The 20402-nt window shown below is 40.1% G+C and overlaps 1 protein-coding gene across 1 annotated transcript in view; it reads left to right on the top strand.

Annotated features, from left to right (window-relative positions):
* Positions 1–7260: 7260 nt before the first annotated feature.
* LOC126272231 (synaptic vesicle glycoprotein 2C-like) overlaps positions 7261–20402 on the top strand; it is a 335261-nt gene continuing 322119 nt past the window's right edge. The window contains exon 1 of the mRNA XM_049974932.1: positions 7261–7601. Coding sequence (XP_049830889.1) covers positions 7529–7601 — 73 coding nt within the window. The 5' untranslated portion in view covers positions 7261–7528. The remainder of the gene's footprint in view (positions 7602–20402) is intronic.

Genomic DNA, 20402 nt, shown 5'->3' on the forward strand with positions numbered 1-20402 from the left:
TGGATCCTCTGTTTAACATTGACAAAATTTACTACTAGTATTATGATTACGAACGTAGTAACGCTTCCTATACTCCACTGAGGGGTGGAACAAATCTTTTACATTTGCTAATGGTTGTTGCGAGAGCAAAGAAGTTGCGATACGTTTCGCCGTAAAAGTCGCGTACCAGGTTCGCGTATTCGGCCGATGAAACGTGCGTATATAAGTTTTGGTCATAGTTGGAATATAACAGATGAAACAAAAAACACGTAGGATCACATGGTATGAAGTAATAGTATTCTAGCAAGTGTTGCGCAATACACTTATACGCTATTTGTTGCCTTGTAAAAGAAGAAATTTGTAACAAACGTGCAGTCGTGGGAGTCTGCTTATAATTCGGCCTTCCATTTTGTGGAGGAAGACTTTTTCGTCCTCACTGCTACATACTTGTGGCGTGGCATACATGTGTACAGTTCTCTTCACAGTATTTGTTTTGGCTTTAATGATTCCAGGTTAATATAGATGACATCTGCAATCACATCTGTGCCCCCCCCCCCCCCCGTCCTCCCTCCCCCCGAAGCACCAGATCCACTCCGTCGTTTTTTTTTCTTTTAATTTGCTCCTTTCCATTCTTTCTAATTTAATCAAAGTACGTATAGCATTTTCCTTCCCTCCATGATGTCCACTACCTGTTCCATTTTCCCAGTTAGTGTCAAGATGCTCAGAGTTCCCATTCGCAAATCCATTGTCTACGTCAACTCCTTGCATAGGGGTCATATTTAGGATTCCTTCTCGTATTCCCAGAGTAAGTACCGCACTCCAGCAGATCAAAATTCATTCCAGGGACATAAGAAGACGAGTCTACATTTGGTTTGTTCGCTCCGAGATTACTTCTAGTGTCGAACGCAATACATCCACACTCAACAGCTGACTCGCTAGGCCTAACACTGGTGTGTATTTTCTGTTGGGATTTACTCCCTCAGCCCTGAAAGGTCCCATGCCAAGAGTGGCTCTACAAGTAATGTGCCATGTTCGCAGGCTATTCGGCAGCGTTACGTTCTCCTGGCTGTCCACAACAGTTCATGTGACTGGCGCCTACTCAGTAGCGCGCGGAATATTATGCCCAGGCGGTTTTGCAGCCTGGCAGACTTGATTGGTCCATTCTTTTCTAACGATAAGCTACTTATTTAATACTTTCAACTTGTGGATCATTGTATTTGAGCGTCCTGAACTATAACATGTAATAACAGCGGATGAATTTGTGTTGTCTTTTATCTTTTTTTAATCATTTGATAATGTTTCGTCTGAGAATATTGGTAGTCCCTATGTGGCAACGAGACTAATACAGGGCCGCTGCTACTTGTTTTACCTCCCTAGGCCAGAAGCGATAAAATGACGACCCTCTGCTTTACTACCTCTATCACCCCAATAGCGCCTCCCCCTCCAACCCCCACCGCAGGGAACATCCAACGGCACAGAAATCCTAGTCTCCTGTTACAATCATAAAACTAAGGTGACCAAATGTTCTCATTTCCTGGGGATGGTCGTCAATTTGTACATCTACATGGATACTCTGCAAATCACATTAAGTGCCTGGCAGAGGGTTCATAGAACCGCCTTCACAATTCTCTATTATTCCAATCTCGTATAGCGCGCGGAGAGAACGAATACCTTTATCTTCCCGTACGAGCTCTGATTTCCCTCATTTTATGGTGGTAATCGTTTCTCCTTATGTAGGTCGGTCTCAACAAAGTATTTTCACATTCGGAGGAGAAAGGTGGTGACTGGAATTAAGTGAGAACATTCCGCTGGAGCCCAAATCCTGTATCATTTCGGTGACGCTCTCTCCCATATTTCGCGATAATACAAAACGTGCTGTTCTTCTTTGAACTTTTTCTATGTACTCCGTCAGTCCTATCTGGTAAGGATCCCACACCGCGTATCAATATTTTAAGAGAGGACGGACAAGTGTAGTGTAGGCAGTCTCCTTAGTAAATCTGTTGCATTTTCTAAGTTTTCTGCCAATAAAACGCAGTCTTTGGCTAGCCTTCCCCACAACATTTTCTATGTGTTCCTTCCAATTTAAGTTGTTCGTAATTGTAATATCAAGGTATTTAGTTAAATTTACGGCTTTTGGATTAGACTGATTTATCGTGTAACCGAAGTTTAACGAATTCCTTTTAGCGCTCATGTGTGTTACCTCACACTTTTCGTTATTTAGGGCCAACTGCCAATTTTCGCACCATTCAGATACCTTTTTTAAATCGTTCCCCAATTGTTTTGATCTTCTGATGACTTTATTAGTCGATAAACGGCATCGTCATCTGCAAACTTCCTAAGGCGGCTGCTCAGATTGTCTCCCAAATCGTTTATGTAGATAAGGAACAGCAAAGTGCTGTCTAGAGGAACGCCAGAAATCAGTTCTGCTTTATTCGATGACTTTCCGTCAATTACTACGAACTGTGATCTCTTTGACAGGAAATCACAAATCCAGTCACATAACTCAGACGATACTCCATAAGCACGCATTTTCACTGCAAGCCGCTTGTATGGTACAGTGTCAAAAGCCTTCCGTAAATTCAGAAACGCGGAATCGATCTGGAATCCCTTGTCAACAGCACTCAGCTCTTCATGTGAATAAAGAGCTAGTTGTGATTCACAAGAACGATGTTTTCTAAACCCATGTTTAGACTGTGCTTTAACAAATCCCATTCCAGAAAAATCAGCTGAAGATATTTTGAAGGATGTCTTTCAAAGAATTATTAAGTGGTTTTCAGGAAATGGACTCTCGTTAATTTTGAAAGAACTCACTATATACAGTTCTGTACACCGAATAGAGTCATAGTGACAATTGTTGCAGCATATGAACAGGGCTCAGTTAACAGGGTAGATTTCTCCAAATTTCTGGGAGTTCACGTTGATGACAACTTGAACTGGAAGAAGCATATTACAGAGCTTCTCAAATAACTAAGTTCAGCTTCTTTTGCTCTTCGCATTATCGCTAGTCTTGGTAATAAACAGATCAGCATCCTAACGTACTGAAACGTCCCCTTTGAACAATTATACACGACTGTGCTTAAACTGACACACAATAGTTTTTAGCGCAACGCAATCTGACTTTCAAAAATCCCTACAAAAGAATGGCCCTGACTAACATTAACCTATACATTCCAAAAATCACTTACCTCACAAAAATCTTCGTTACTCAAGCTACTGCAATACAGCGAGCGCCACTACTGCCAGCTAAATAAAAGATTGAAACTACGGAAGGCACTAACTACTGATAGGCACAGTTAGCAAATGAAAGATTTTAATAGAGAACAAACAATGTATTTACCTTTATAGTCATAATATATATATCAGTTCATGACATCCAGTCTTACAAATTACAAAACTCCGCCATCTCTCTCCCCACGTCCACCACTGCTGGCGGCTCACCTCCAACTGCGCAACGCTACGCGCTGTTAGCATCCAGCTGCCGCTGCTCAACACTACAATGGCAGACAACAATGCAAACTAAACACAGACTGCGCACGGCACAGCCAGTGATTTTTATACAGAGCGCTACATGGCGGCGGCGTTACCAACAAAAAAACTTAAACAGCTTACTTACATAGCCCCCATGCTCCCCACAAAAAAATTTACAAATTGTTTTGGGCAGTGGCCAATACAGATTTGAAAATTTTTTTCATAATTACAATAACAAAGAAATGAAATGCACACACTTATCGATACAATGTTGGTCAAGAGCTAAAATTTTCTCACAGTCCATAAAGACAGTCCTGATCATTCATCAAAGTAAAATTGCAGTGTTTTTCTCAAGGTCTGAGTAGTAAAAGAAAATGCACACGAAAGTAGTGGATTTCCATGCAGTCTTGAAGAAGTAGTATTGTCCTTCCAACGGAAAGACAGTGCTGACTATTGACATGCAGACAGGTAATGGGCCACAGCAGAGTCAGTCAATGTTGAAGACTATCGGTAGGTAGGTCATCACAGAGCAGACCCACTGTAGTCCTGGTAGAGATTACTATTGGTGGGCCACCAGAGGTGCAGACCCACTGCAGTCCTTGTAGAAATAATTATATTGGTGGGTCATCAAAGGTGTAGACGCACTGTAGTCCTTGTAGAGATGGCCAACAGCCATCTGTTGCGACTGTGCAGGTGCACAATCACTCTCGAAGAGTCTTGCGGAGAATATAGCAAGTCCATAAACCACCACTTGTCCAGTTACAAAGAAATTGTTTGAAATGTCCTTAGAACCAGCAATGCTGTTATCCAGTCTCTTGCTGAATTATTAACACACGTGCAAACACTATCAGTCCCTACTTCTCACATATTGTCCATATACTATGACCAACAGAAACGTGTGCAGTGAAATGTAATTTACAAGTTACTTAATTTGATGGACTGGTGTCAATTACAATTTTATAACATGAGAATACAATAACAAAGACACAAAATATATCATTAAAGAACATAATAGTACAGATAACGTTTGCAGTAATACAGGCTTTACAAAAGAATCGAAATAACAAATACATCAGTGTTACAAAAATTATGACATAAGTACATACATAAAAGATCAGAATAACTTTTGAAACCTCAACTTCACAGATGAGCATTAGAACAAAACAGAATAAATAATGTGTAAACATCTTTACGAAGTAAATAACATGTTATTAATGCAAATTATATTTGAGGATAACAGTATTCCTCATCATAGTGAATGTAGCTTAGTATTATAAGAGAAAAAATTCTATGAAACAGTACACAGAGACAGGAAGAAAACAAATACACAAGGGTACACAAACACACAGTTGGATAACACAAAGAAAGGACAGGGTTTGTTTCACTGCAGTATTTTGCAACCAAAACTTTCTTTACTTCTCGGAGATCTCCCTTCATTCTTCATTATTTCTAAAAAGTCATATCGAAGCCTGCTTTCTGTATTATGCTCACATCCTCTTTCAAAAATAGTTTTCCTCCACTATACACTACTTTTTTGGCCAAACCATTTTCTTATAGTTTCTCAATGCATTTCTTCCAATTCATTATAATTATTTTCTTATATAGGCTACCCCCTCTTAAGCTAACTTAAATCTACTGAGCTCAGATGCTTAACTAAGGGATGAGGCAATGCAGCAGCACAAAACAATTTACACAAACAGCAATGTTAAAAAATGGAAATTGGCAAACAAAGGCAGCAATATTACAACTAATATAAGGCAATGCACAGCAAACAAGAAAAATAAATCAGTAATAAAATTGGCTTAACCTAGTAATACAAAGTGACATTCAGTAGCACTATGAATGGCAAACAGCTGCAGCAAATGCTATAACTTATACCTAAACATGACAAAGCTCAATCAGAAAAAATGTTACACTAAAGACAACAATGCAGATAAGGACAATGTCTATTCACATCTTAATGTCTATGCAATTAAAGTGGCGCACCACAAAAATTTATTGTAAAAAAATATTACCATGTACTTGAAAAGACATGTTTTTAGCGCAACGCAATCTGACTTTCAAAAATCCCTACAAAAGAATGGCCCTGACTAACATTAACCTATACATTCCAAAAATCACTTACCTCACAAAAATCTTCGTTACTCAAGCTACTGCAATACAGCGAGCGCCACTACTGCCAGCTAAATAAAAGATTCAAACTACGGAAGGCACTAACTACTGATAGGCACAGTTAGCAAATGAAAGATTTTAATAGAGAACAAACAATGTATTTACCTTTATAGTCATAATATATATATCAGTTCATGACATCCAGTCTTACAAATTACAAAACTCCGCCATCTCTCTCCCCACGTCCACCACTGCTGGCGGCTCACCTCCAACTGCGCAACGCTACGCGCTGTTAGCATCCAGCTGCCGCTGCTCAACACTACAATGGCAGACAACAATGCAAACTAAACACAGACTGCGCACGGCACAGCCAGTGATTTTTATACAGAGCGCTACGTGGCGGCGGCGTTACCAATAAAAAAACCTAAACAGCTTACTTACAGTACTTCGCATATTTACTCTCAGTAATGTCTTATGGAATTGTTTTTTGGGATAACTCACCACTTAGACATAAAGTATTGGTTGCATAAAAGAGAGAAGTGAGAGTAACTAGTGGTGTTCACCCAAGGACGTTATGTAGGCACCTTTTCAAGGAGTTAGGTATTAACTGCACCATCTCAGTACATATATTCGCTAGTGAAATTCGTTACAAATAATCCATCTCAATTTGCGAAGAACAGTGATGTTCATACGTAATGACCTCTCCTATCCGCCTTTGAAGCTGTCAGCTGCTCAAAATGGAGAACATTATTCAGCAACAAAAATCTTTGATCTTTTGTCCAACAACATAAAGTGTCTGGCAGGTATCAGATCAAGTTTTAAATCTAGCTTAAAATCATTTCTTTTGGAGAACTCCTTCTACTCCATGGACGAGTTTCTGTTTCAGAAATGGTAAAAAGAAAAAGATTGTACCTCTAAATGTAGTTGCATATATAGATCTAAAAATTTCAGTAATATTAATATTAGCACTATTCATATGCGTATATAGGTCTTGTAATATGAGCTGTTCCACATCATATCGATAAAATAATCGGGAAAATGATCTATGGAACATGACATAACTAAAACTAAACTTCCAGTAGAAGAGATATGTTTCACATTATCGAAGATACAGTGCTCACAGCTCTTCCGGTATTCATTTTAGGGCCCATGTTTACCGGAGCGTTTTGCTTCGAGTTGTTGTTCCTGTCACATCCCTAAACACTGACGATTCCTCTCAGGACACGGTGCATACTTCTGACCGTGCAGTGTACTCTCGTCATCTTCTATATCTTTTCCTCCATGCCAAATTTTGTAGTTCGTTCTTCGCATTGTTTCGCCCAACTACCATAATCAGAGTTCTGTGCGAACTACTTTTATTATTAAAAAATATGAGTTTTAGTGGAGTACATAACATTTTTTAAGTTCCTCTATAGATAAATTTCATCTTGCTCTGTTGCCTTTCAGTCTTATTACGAAAGAAGAAAACGTTAAACTTGTTGAGTTGTGTAACGTGCAGATATACAGTTACTTTAGATGTGTTGTCGTTAAACTAGATTGTTCACGAGCAACATTAGACACGCGATGATTCGAATGAAGCACCCATCCGGGTTACGCGCAACAGATTCGGTCCGTCAGCAGCAACACATCGCCGCACAGGTCGTGTTAAGTGAGTCAGCATTCAGACTCGGCGCGGTGTATCCAGTGGCGCAGACTGGCGTGCACGGCGATAGATTTGCGCGTCAGACGACGCAGCTGGTGACGTAGATCCGGTCCGTGAGCCACCGGCCGGTATCGGCGGCTGTCCGTTTATTCTGTTGTCGGGAGAGTCTGCCAGTAAGCCGCGAGGCCGCCGTGAGTGCCGTTCACGCAGGAGCGCTGTGCGCTTACGAGCTCGGAACTGAAACGCAGTTTGCGGAGGTCTGCTGCGAGAAGTAGCGCCTGCCGATAAAGCGGGGAACGCCAGCTGCTAGTAAGGCCGGCGGGAAAGATGCCAGCGGCTTCTGCGGCCAAGGTCAGCGCGGCGGCGCCGGCAGAAACGTCGGCAGAGTTGGAACGCTTGTGTAAGTCACGTTCCGTATCTTCCGCTAAGCCACTGCAAAAACGGCCCTGCCACCACCTGGATGATCTAATGTACACACCTCTGTTGTAAATACCCACTCTTCAACACGGAACAATTTACTTATTTTTAGACTCTCGTACAGTGTACGAGCAAAATACCGCTAATCTTTTTGAATCTGAGAATAGTATCGAACCAGCATATCCAACATCGTAACTTAAGAATCCGTTATGAAGCTCTGGGAAGATCGGGATAATCTAATATACGATACATTAACTATTGGGTAACAAACATGGAAGAATTTACATTGTAACAGTCTTTCGAACAGCGTTAATTCACGTATATCAAGTGCAACAGTATAACCTAAGTTACTGTGATCTTCATTAAATGCTAACAAATATGAACCATTCAGTCTGCGAAAGTCGTAGCTTGACATAAGTGTAAACTTTTACCACCTACAAGCAACAACAAACAGAGAATATCGGTAATTTTTCTTAAACTTAGAGTACTATCTAACCAATAAATTTAACTAATAGACTTCGTTTGCAGTTTCAAGGGAAATTAGTGAAAGATCACAAAGATTAATTTACGTGTCGTTTATGCGGTAGTTTTGACGTACCGGTAATTAGTCTATTATCGTATGTGGTAATTTCTTTTTCAACATGACAATTTGCGAATGACAACAGTGAAAGAAAAATTATCGAGACAAGTGTTGATCATGCTAACGAGCAGTGAATTCGATGTATTTTCAGAATGTTTGCTTTGAAAGACTTCATCCGATAATGAAGAGTTCGGACTCTAACACTTCATAGAGAAAATACAGCTTTCGTGGTTTTGTTCAATAACTGCTGGGTGGTGTAACAGTACCACGGACCACCTTGTTACGGCAATCGATGCTAACGTTACACCTCTGTGAGCAATTTTTGATTAGCTGTGACCGTGAGTTAACCCAATGGAAACAGAGCAATCAAACAGGGATTCGTTTCCGAAACTCTCCAACAGAGTAAAATCAACAGTAAGCGGTGGGTCAGGAGTAGACGTTCTCCCACCACAAAAGAAAATTGAAACATTACATATTAAAAGAAGTCGCCAGCCTAATTAGGCATTCTTGCGTCAAGCAAAATGATAAAGCAGAAGGCAGTGCTAACGTTAAGCTAATCTTCCTTGACACACACACACACACACACACACACTAAACTCTTTCCATATATTTGTTCACACTACAACACAGTAACCTAAACTTGCAGCTAAATGTGCTGCTAACAAACAGATGGCCAATGAGACAGTGAACAGTAACATATGCCTCTCGACAACAAGTACCTCAAATGAACTTGGTGTAGCTGTTTATAAAACCTATTATAGACAAACATGAAACAAGTGGCAATACTGAACAGGGAAAAACTTGAAATGATTCTGAATTTAAATCAGCGTTCAAATGGCTCTGAGCACTATGGGACTTAACATGTGAGGTCATTAGTCCCATAGAACTTAGAAATACTTAAACCTAACTAAACTAAGGACTTCACACACATCCATGTCCGAGGCAGGATTCGAACCCGCGACCGTAGCGGTCCCGCGGTTCCAGACTGAAGCGCCTAGAACCGCTCGGCCACTACGGCCGGCAATCAAGGGGTCTGCTGTTGATCACAGTCTGTAACTTCGTTACTTAGTACAGGATCTCTACGCCTGTGCGTCAACCAGCTTTCATTATAATAGATAACACAGTGAATAGTTCTTACTTAAACTGGGACTGAAGCAACGAAACAGAATGCAGATCTAACTACCCTGGCTCTGAAGGAGCCTTTGCATTGCTTCATTAAGTAACTAGCCTAGTACATGTTGTTGTTGTTGTCTTCAGTCCTGAGACTGGTTTGATGCAGCTCTCCATGCTACTCTATCCTGTGCAAGCTGCTTCATCTCCCAGTACCTACTGCAACCCACATCCTTCTGAATCTGCTTAGTGTACTCATCTCTCGGTCTCCCTCTACGATTTTTATCCTCCACGCTGCCCTCCAATGCTAAATTTGTGATCCCTTGATGCCTCAAAACATGTCCTACCAACCGATCCCTTCTTCTAGTCAAGTTGTGCCACAAACTTCTCTTCTCTCCAATCCTATTCAATACCTCCTCATTAGTTATGTGATCTACACATTTAATCTTCAGCATTCTTCTGTAGCACCACATTTCAAAAGCTTCTATTCTCTTCTTGTCCAAACTAGTTATCGTCCATGTTTCACTTCCATACATGGCTACACTCCAAACAAATACTTTCAGAAACGACTTCCTGATACATAAATCTATACTCGATGTTAACAAATTTCTCTTCTTCAGAAACGCTTTCCTTGCCATTGCCAGTCTACATTTTATATCCTCCCTACTTCGACCATCATCAGTTATTTTACTTCCTAAATAGCTAAACTCCTTCACTACTTTAAGTGTCTCATTTCCTAATCTAATTCCCTCAGCATCACCCGATTTAATTTCACTACATTCCATTATCCTAGTTTTGCTTTTGTCGATGTTCATCTTATATCCTCTTTTCAATACACTGTCCATTCCGTTCAACTGCTCTTCCAAATCCTTTGCCGTCTCTGACAGAATTACAATGTCATCGGCGAACCTCAAAGTTTTTACTTCTTCTCCATGAATTTTAATACCTCCTCCAAATTTTTCTTTTGTTTCCTTTACTGCTTGCTCAATATACAGATTGAATAACATCGGGGAGAGGCTACAACCCTGTCTCACTCCTTTCCCAACCACTGCTTCCCTTTCATGCCCCTCGACTTTAATAACTGCCATCTGGTTTCTGTACAAATTGTAAATAGCCTTTCGCTCCCTGTATTTTACCCCTGCCACCTTTAGAATTTGAAAGAGTATTCCAGTCAACATTGTCAAAAGCTTTCTCTAAGTCTACAAATGCTAGAAACGTAGGTTTGCCTTTTCTTAATCTTTCTTCTAAGATAAGTCGTAACGTCAGTATTGCCTCACGTGTTCCAACATTTCGACGGAATCCAAACTGATCCTCCCCGAGGTCTGCATCTACCAGTTTTTCCATTCGTCTGTAAAGAATTCGCGTTAGTATTTTGCAGCCGTGGCTTATTAAACTGATAGTTCGGTAATTTTCACATCTGTCAGCACCTGCTTTTTTTGGGATTGGAATTATTATATTCTTCTTGAAGTCTGAGGGTATTTCGCCTGTCTCATACATCTTGCTCACTAGCTGGTAGAGTTTTGTCAGGACTGGTTCTCCCAAGGCCGTCAGTAGTTCTAATGGAATGTTGTCTACTCCGGGGGCCTTGTTTCGACTAAGGTCTTTCAGTGCTCTGTCAAACTCTTCACGCTGTATCGTATCTCCCATTTCGTCTTCATCTACATCTTCTTCCATTTCCATAATATTGTCCTCAAGTACATCGCCCTTGTATAAACCTTCTATATACTCCTTCCACCTTTCTGCCTTCCCTTCTTTGCTTAGAACTGGGCTGCCATCTGAGCTCTTGATATTGATACACCTGGTTCTCTTCTCTCCAAAGGTCTCTTTAATTTTCCTGTAGGCAGTATCTATCTTACCCCTAGTGAGATAAGCTTCTACATCCTTACATTTGTCCTCTAGCCATCCCTGTTTAGCCATTTTGCACTTCCTGTTGATCTCATTTTTGAAACGTTTGTATTCCTTTTTGCCTGCTTCATTTACTGCATTTTTATATTTTCTCCTTTCATCAATTAAATTCAATATTTCTTTTGTTACCCAAGGATTTCTAGCAGCCCTCGTCTTTGTACCTACTTTATCCTCTGCTGCTTTCACTACTTCATCCCTCAGAGCTACCCATTCTTCTTCTACTGTATTTCTTTCCCCTATTCCTGTCAATTGTTCCCTTATGCTCTCCCTGAAACTCTGTACAACCTCTGGTTCTTTCAGTTTATCCAGGTCCCATCTCCTTAATTTCCCACATTTTTGCAGTTTCTTCAGTTTTAATCTACAGGTCATAACCAATAGATTGTGGTCAGAGTCCACATCTGCCCCTGGAAATGTCTTACAACCTAAAACCTGGTTCCTAAATTTCTGTCTTACCATTATATAATCTATCTGATACCTTTTAGTATCTCCAGGGTTCTTCCACGTATACAACCTTCTTTCATGATTCTTAAACCAAGTGTTAGCTATGATTAAGTTGTGCTCTGTGCAAAATTCTACTAGGCGGCTTCCTCTTTCATTTCTTAGCCCCAATCCATACTCACCTACTATGTTTCCTTCTCTCCCTTTTCCTACACTCGAATTCCAGTCACCCATTACTATTAAATTTTCGTCTCCCTTCACTATCTGAATAATATCTTTTATTTCATCGTACATTTCTTCAATTTCTTCATCATCTGCAGAGCTAGTTGGCATATAAACTTGTACTACTGTAGTAGGTGTGGGCTTCGTATCTATCTTGGTCACAACAATGCGTTCACTATGCTGTTTGTAGTAGCTTACCCGCATTCCTATTTTCCTATTCATTATTAAACCTACTCCTGCATTACCCCTATTTGATCTTGTGTTTATAACCCTGCAGTCACCTGACCAGAAGTCCTGTTCTTCTTGCCACCGAACTTCACTAATTCCCACTATATCTAACTTCTACATATCCATTTCCCTTTTTAAATTTTCTAACCTACCTGCCCGATTAAGGGATCTGACATTCCACGCTCCGATCCGTAGAACGCCAGTTTTCTTTCTCCTGATAACGACATCCTCCTGAGTAGTCCCCGCCCGGAGATCCGAATGGGGGACTATTTTACCTCCGGAATATTTTACCCAAGAGGATGCCATCATCATTTAATCATACAGTAAAGCTGCATGTCCTCGGGAAGAATTACGGCTGTAGTTTCCCCTTGCTTTCAGCCGTTCGCAGTACCAGCACAGCAAGGCCGTTTTGGTTAATGTTGCAAGGCCAGATCAGTCAATTAGATTAGATTAGATTAGATTAATACTTGTTCCACAGATCATGAATACGACACTTCGTAATGATGTGGAACGTGTCAGGTTAATAAAAGATGTCTGTACAAGAAATTACATTACACAAAATATTGCATGACACTAATGATTAAGTTTTTTTTTTTTTTTAATTACTTTATATCTAAAAATTCAGCCAATGAGTAGAAGGAGTTGTCATCTAGAAATTCTTTTAATTTATTTTTAAATGTTAGTTGGCTATCTGTCAGGCTTTTGATGCTGTTTGGTAGGTGCCCAAAGACTTTTGTGGCAGCATAATTTACCCCTTTCTGTGCCAAAGTCAGATTTAACCCTGCATAGTGAAGATCATCCTTTCTCCTGGTGTTATAGGTATGCACACTGCTATTACTTTTGAATTGGGTTGGATTATTATCAACAAATTTCATAAGGGAATATATATACTGTGAGGTTACTGTGAGGATCCCTAGATCCTTAAATAGATGTCTGCAGGATGACCGTGGGTGGGCTCCAGCAATTATTCTGATTACACGTTTTTGTGCAATGAATACTTTTCTACTCAACGATGAATTACCCCAGAATATGATGCCATACGAAAGCAGTGAATGAAAGTAGGCATAGTAAGCTAATTTACTGAGATTCTTATCACCAAAATTTGCAATAACCCTAATAGCATACGTAGCTGAACTCAGACGTTTCAGCAGACCATCAATGTGTTGCTTCCAGTTTAACCTCTCATCAATGGACACACCTAAAAATTTTGAAAATTCTACCTTAGCTACAGACTTCTGTTCAAATTCTATATTTATTACTGGAGTTTTGCCATTTACTGTACGGAACTGTATATACTGTGTTTTATCAAAATTTAAAGAGAGTCCGTTTGCTGAGAACCACTTAATAATTTTGTGAAAAACATCATTTACAATTACATCACTTAGTTCTTGGTTTTTGGATGTTATTACTATACTTGTATCATCAGCAAAAAGAACTAACTTTGCATCTTCATCAATGTGGAATGGTAAGTCATTAATGTATATCAAGAACAGTAAAGGACCTAAGACCGAACCCTGTGGGACCCCGTGCTTGATAGCACCCCAGTTTGAGGAATCAGCTGTTTTAACATTACACGAACCACTTATTTCAACTTTCTGCATTCTTCCAGTTAAGTATGAATTAAACCATTTGTGCACTGCCCCACTCAAACCATAATGATTTAGCTTATCTAAAAGAATTCCATGATTTACACAATCAAAGGCCTTTGAGAGATCACAAAAAATACCAATAGGTGATGTCCGGTTATTCAGAGCATTTAATATTTGATCAGTGAAAGCATATATAGCATTTTCTGTTGAAAAGCCTTTCTGAAAACCAAACTGACATTTTGTTAGTACTTTATTTTTACAAATATGGGAGGCTACTCTTGAATACATTACTTTCTCAAAAATTTTTGATAGAGCTGTCAGAAGAGAGATTGGGCGGTAGTTGTTGACATCCGACATATCCCCCTTTTTATGCAATGGTTTTACAATGGCATATTTCAGTCTATCAGGGAAAACACCCTGCTCCAAAGAGCTATTACATACGTGGCTGAGAATTCTACTTATCTGTGGGGAACAAGCTTTAAGTACTTTGCTGGAAATGCCATCAATTCCATAAGAGCTTTTACTTTTCAGTGAGTTTATTATTTTACTGATTTCAGAGGGAGAGGTTGGTGGAATTACAGCTGTTTCAAACTGTGCAGGTATGGCCTCTTCTATTAATAGCCTTGCCTCTTCTAGTGAAGATCTAGATCCTATTTTCTCCACAACATTTAAAAAATGATTATTCAAAATATTTTCAATTTCTGATTGTTTGTTAGTGCACTTGTCATTCAATTTTATTGCACTAAAGTCTTCCTGTGCTCTTGGTTGCCCTGTTTCCCTTTCAATAATATTCCAAATTGCTTTAATTTTATTATCAGAGTTACTGATCTCAGACATGATACACATGCTTCTGGACTTTTTAATAACTTTTCTTAGTACCGCACAATAGTTTTTATAATATTGAACAATTTCGGGGTCAGTACTCCATCTTGCTGTTAGATACAGTTCTCTTTTGCGGTTGCAAGATATTCTTATTCCTTTAGTTAGCCAAGGTTTTTTATATGTTTTCTTGGAATTATGTTTAACTATTTTCTTGGGAAAACAATTTTCAAATACCCTTAAAAATGTATTGTGAAATAAGTTATATTTCAAGTTTGCATCGGGTTCCTTATACACTTCATCCCAGTCTAGCTGCTGTAGGCTTTCCCTAAAGTTTGCAATATTTATATTGTTAATTGAACGCACTGCTTTGAAAGTCTGATTTATTATACTGCATGGAGCTATGTCATGTACTGTAACAAGCTGTGCACTATGATCTGAAAGACCATTCTCAACAGGATAAGCATTTATGTCCTTAAACTTATCTTGGTCTATAAAAAAGTTATCTATCAATGTACTGCTGTTCTTTGTTATCCGAGTAGGAAAATCAATGACGGAGCTCAAATTGAAAGAGCTGAGTAATACTAAAAGGTCATTCTTCCTATTACACTCTTTCAGGGAATCAACATTGAAATCCCCACAAATGATAATTTGCTTCCCCCTGTCTGACAGATAGCACAACAAAGCATCCAAGTTTTCCAGAAATAGCTGGAAATTCCCTGAGGGGGACCTATACACTGTTACAATTATGAAAGTGCCATCCTTTAGTTTAAGTTCAGTGGCACATGCTTCCATATGTTGCTCTACACAAAATTTTTTAGTTTCTAAATTTTTTGCACTGTGGAAGCTTTTGACATATATGGCAACTCCTCCTCTCATCATATTATCTCTACTTACATGTGCAGCTAATTTGTACCCATTGATGCTAACCTTTTGCATATCAGTGACAATGTGATGCTCAGACAGGCATAGTACATCTATTACATTCTCAGTTTCTATATCTTCTAAACAAAGCAGAAGCTCATCAATTTTATTGTTCAATCCCCCAATATTTTGATGAAATATACTAACATTTTTCATTTTACTTTTGCAACTATCTTGAACTTTTTTGACATCTTTAGTACTTGCATGGCTGAGTTTCCCACTGGACACTGATCTTACACTAAAAAAGAGTTTCCACCATGAGATGTAGTTCCTCCCCCCTTTAAATTTCCTGCTATCAGCCCAGCCAGTTTACCCTTCCCTTTCCTGTTGAGGTGTAGGCCATGTCTAGTATAGTCCCACCTACAGAGTGAATCAACACGAACCACACCAATGTGTGACCCCGCACCAGATCCAAGTAGCCGTTCCAACTCCAAATTAACTCTCCTGACAGAAGAGGTCAAATGAGGTCGGTCGTGGCGCTCCAGAACCGACACAAACCCAACACTGGTATGATTCGATGCCGATGCAATCTTTGCCAGGTCACACTCTATGCTGTACCCCGGATCTCTGTCAATACTGTTGCCCGGCCCACCCACAATAACCACGGTGTCTTCCTTAGTAAAACCTTTACATAGTGAACCTAAATCCTCTGTAACCTGCCCAAGTTCAGCACTAGGTTTGAAAAAACTTGTGACCTGGTAATCCAACCCTAATTCATCCTGCAGAAGTTGGCCCACACCCCTAGCATGCGAACTACCTAGCAACAAGACTTTCTTTCTCTTTGCAGACTTCCCTACATTCTTAATCAATTTGCTGCTGAAAGCTTGTTGAGCCCTGTGTACATCTACTTCTGTGAGAGGCTCATCAGTTTCTGACTGAGGCAACAGGTCAAACCTATTTTGTACATTAATAACAAAGCGGTCAGAAGAATTTCTTGGCCTGTTCCTCATGCCTGTTGCCACTTCCCACCCCTGTTTACCCATCTCCCCCCTTAACCTGCCCAGTTCTCGCCTAGCCTCATCTAACTCAGCCTGAAGGGCAGCAATTTTCCCCTCCTGTTCCACAATCTTCCTATCTCTACTGCATAGCCTACAGAACCACTGATGAGTCTCGCTCATTTTCCCAATTCCCACGCCACTACAGTCGCCCCAATGAAAAAAGTTACTACATCCATCACACCAGACCCCGGAGCTAACGATCCTACGGCACGTCAGGCACTTTACACTCATGGTACAAATCTATTTTAGTGACAGAAAGACAATTAAGTTACCGGAAAACAATGAAAATACGTGTACGAAAAATTAGGCCTACTCGCGACTATGTAAACAGTGGTTCAGAAGTTTTTTACTGGAAATTACTTAAGAGATGACGATACTCTACAGATATAAAGGGGCAGCAAACGTATTTAGCACACTAAACTATCAGTAAATGCACTTAAGATTGCGGTATGAAGTTTAATCTGAAAACTCAAAAGTTCGGCCTGGCCGCGATATGTAAACAAAATGAACTTTACGTGATTACTGTGAAAATACGCGAGTAAGACAAAAACCTTTAATGGTATGCTTGCAGAGCACTATAATTAACGTAATAAATTAGTTTAAAGTGTTAAAAAACAGTTTATTACTACTTAAACTACTTATCTTGTACAAGAGCTGTGACTCAGACGTCCGTGTAGCAGGCGCAGGGCTACCGTCACCACACCATTACCACTCTGCCACGCTACTACCATAGTTGCGGGGTTTCCTCTCATCATCGCATCATCTACATTCATCCAGACTACTGCCCCTGCAACTACTGAAAAGGCTGCTGCCCCTCTTCAGGAACCACACGTTTGTCTGGCCTCTCAACAGATACCCCTCCGTTGTGGTTGCACCTACGGTACGGCCATCTGTATCGCTGAGGCACGCAAGCCTCCCCACCAACGTCAACGTCCATGGTTCATGGGGGGAGGAGCCTAGTACATGAGGATCCTTAAACTTTCATAGCTTGAAGAACCATGATCATTAACAAAACTACACCAGGATGTATGAAAAATGGTAAGTTCTCTTATCATTAATTATTAATTAATTAAAGCACAACAAACTGTAAATCTTTAAATAACAAAAGTGCTTTCATAAGCAGTCTTTTGACCTAATCAAAACTATAATCGGCTGTGCAACTGACAACACAACATTAAATAAAAGTTCAACCACTTTCTCATAATAAATTAGGACACTCGCAATTACATTCACTAGGATGGAATTCCTGTCCATGTTTGTGATGTGGAAGAATCACGGGTGTAAGACAGAGTTTTTAGCAACACCACGATTATTATTAAAATCAACCACATCTCACAGATACCTAGTCCATTTACAGAGTGCCAAATATAAACAATTTAGTGGAAGTGCTGGCGGTACTGGTGGCGTAATTTGCAGTGGCTATCAAGCTAGCGGTGATGCAACGATAGCAATACTGTTGGCCTCGCCCTGTTACATATCATCTTGGCGTCGAAATAATATTTTTAGCGCCAAAAATCCTGCCATGATAATGGTATCACGAAACGCAGCACCCAAGGCCCATAAGCTCTTCTGGCCTCAAAACTCGAGGAATATGAGCCACAATTATTCGCTAGTATTAACGAGATGTTAACCACAGCACTGCTCAGCCCTGACTACTTACCCGTCACCACACCATTACCACTCTGCCACGCTACTACCATAGTTGCGGGGTTTCCTCTCATCATCGCATCATCTACATTCAACCCTATGTTCCCTACCTATAGACCAAGTCATTTACAGTACATTACATAGCAATCATTCTATTAGTTATTTGAATCCACAAACATAATTTAAACAACGTCGTCCAAAAGTTTCACATAACTGAAACATGTATACATGTTGTTGTTGTTGTTGTTGTTGTCTTCAGTCCTGCGACTGGTTTGATGCAGCTCTCCATGCTACTCTATCCTGTGCAAGCTTCTTCATCTCCCAGTACCTAATGCAACCTACATCCTTCTGTATCTGCTTAGTGTATCCATCTCTTGGTCTCCCTCTACGATTTTTACCCTCCGCGCTGCCCTCCAATACTAAATTGGTGATCCCTTGATGCCTCAGAACATGTCCTACCAACCGATCCCTTCTTCTGGTCATGCCACAAACTTCTCTTCTCCCCAATCCTATTCAATACTTCCTCATTAGTTATGTGATCTACCCATCTAATCTTCAGCATTCTTCTGTAGCACCACATTTCGAAAGCTTCTATTTTCTTCTTGTCCAAACTATTTATCGTCCATGTTTCACTTCCATACATGGCTACACTCCATACAAATACTTTCAGAAATGACTTCCTGACACTTAAACATATACTCGATATTAACAAATTTCTCTTCTTCAGAAACGCTTCCCTTACCATTGCCAGTCTACATTTTATATCCTCTCTACTTCGGCCATCATCAGTTATTTTGCTCCCCAAATAGCAAAACTCCTTCACTACTTTAAGTGTCCCATTTCCTAATCTAATGCCCTCAGCATCACCCGACTTTATTCTACTACATTCCATTATCCTCGTTTTGCTTTTGTTGATGTTCATTTTATATCCTCCTTTCATGACACTGTCCATTCCATTCAACTGCTCTTCCAAGTCCTTTGCTGTCTCTGACAGAATTACAATGTCATCGGCGAACCTCAAAGTTTTTATTTCTTCTCCATGGATTTTAATACCTAGTCCGAATTTTTCTGTTGTTTCCTTTACTGCTTGCTCAATATACAGATTGAATAACATCGAGGAGAGGCTGCAACCCTGTCTTACTCCCTTCCCAACCACTGCTTCTCTTTTGTGTCCCTCGACTCTTATAACTGCCATCTGGTTTATGTACAAATCGTAAATAGCCTTTCGCTCTCCGTATTTTACCCCTGCCACCTTTAGAATTTGAAAGAGGGTATTCCAGTCAACATTGTCAAAAGCTTTCTCTTAGTCTACAAATGCTAGAAACGTAGGTTTGCCTTTTCTTAATCTTTCTTCTAAGATAAGTCGTAAGGTCAGTATTGCCTCACGTGTTCCAGTATTTCTACGGAATCCAAACTGATCTTCCCCGAGGTCGGCTTCTACTAGTTTTTCCATTCGTCTGTAAAGAATTCGTGTTAGTGTTTTGCAGCTGTGGCTTATTAAACTGATTGTTCGGTAATTTTCACATCTGTCAACGCCTGCTTTCTTTGGGATTGGAATTATTATATTCTTCTTGAATTCTGAGGGTATTTCGCCTGTTTCATACATATTGCTCACCAGATGGTAGAGTTTTGTCAGGACTGGCTCTCCCAAGGCCGTCAGTAGTTCTAATGGAATGTTGTCTACTCCGGGGGCCTTGTTTCGACTCAGGTCTTTCAGTGCTCTGTCAAACTCTTCACGCAGTATCGTATCTCCCGTTTCGTCTTCATCTACATCCTCTTCCATTTCCATAATATTGTCCTCAAGTACATCGCCCTTGTATAGACCCTCTATATACTCCTTCCACCTTTCTACTTTCCCTTCTTTGCTACATATAGAAAATACGTCAAAAATAGGTGTTGCAGTGGGAAGTCCTGAAAGTCGACGAGAACCAGAATTCAGTTGAGTCATGCGTATCGTGAAAAGGTTTTTGTTACGTGTTTTATGATTTCATGAGTGAAGTAAGCGTGGAAGGAAATAAATATGGCGGTACATTGAGGCACGAAGGACGAAAGAAGGTGTGTGTGTGTGTGTGTGTGTGTGTGTGAGAGAGAGAGAGAGAGAGAGAGAGAGCGCTGAGGGGGCTCAACAGGAAACAGAAATTCTCCTAGTGCAGAGCCATTACTCAGAGATATTTGTACTTTTTCGAGCTTCGCTCTCGCCTTGCACACCACTCTTGTTTATGGACACAGAAATGCTGGTAATTTGACTGCTCTTGTTAGAGAATCTTTGGATGGGTAATGTCACGTGGTGGATACCGTACTTGGTATGCTAAATTTTGATGTCT

This window comes from Schistocerca gregaria, chromosome 5 (genome assembly GCF_023897955.1).
Source record: "Schistocerca gregaria isolate iqSchGreg1 chromosome 5, iqSchGreg1.2, whole genome shotgun sequence".
NCBI lineage: Eukaryota > Metazoa > Arthropoda > Insecta > Orthoptera > Acrididae > Schistocerca > Schistocerca gregaria.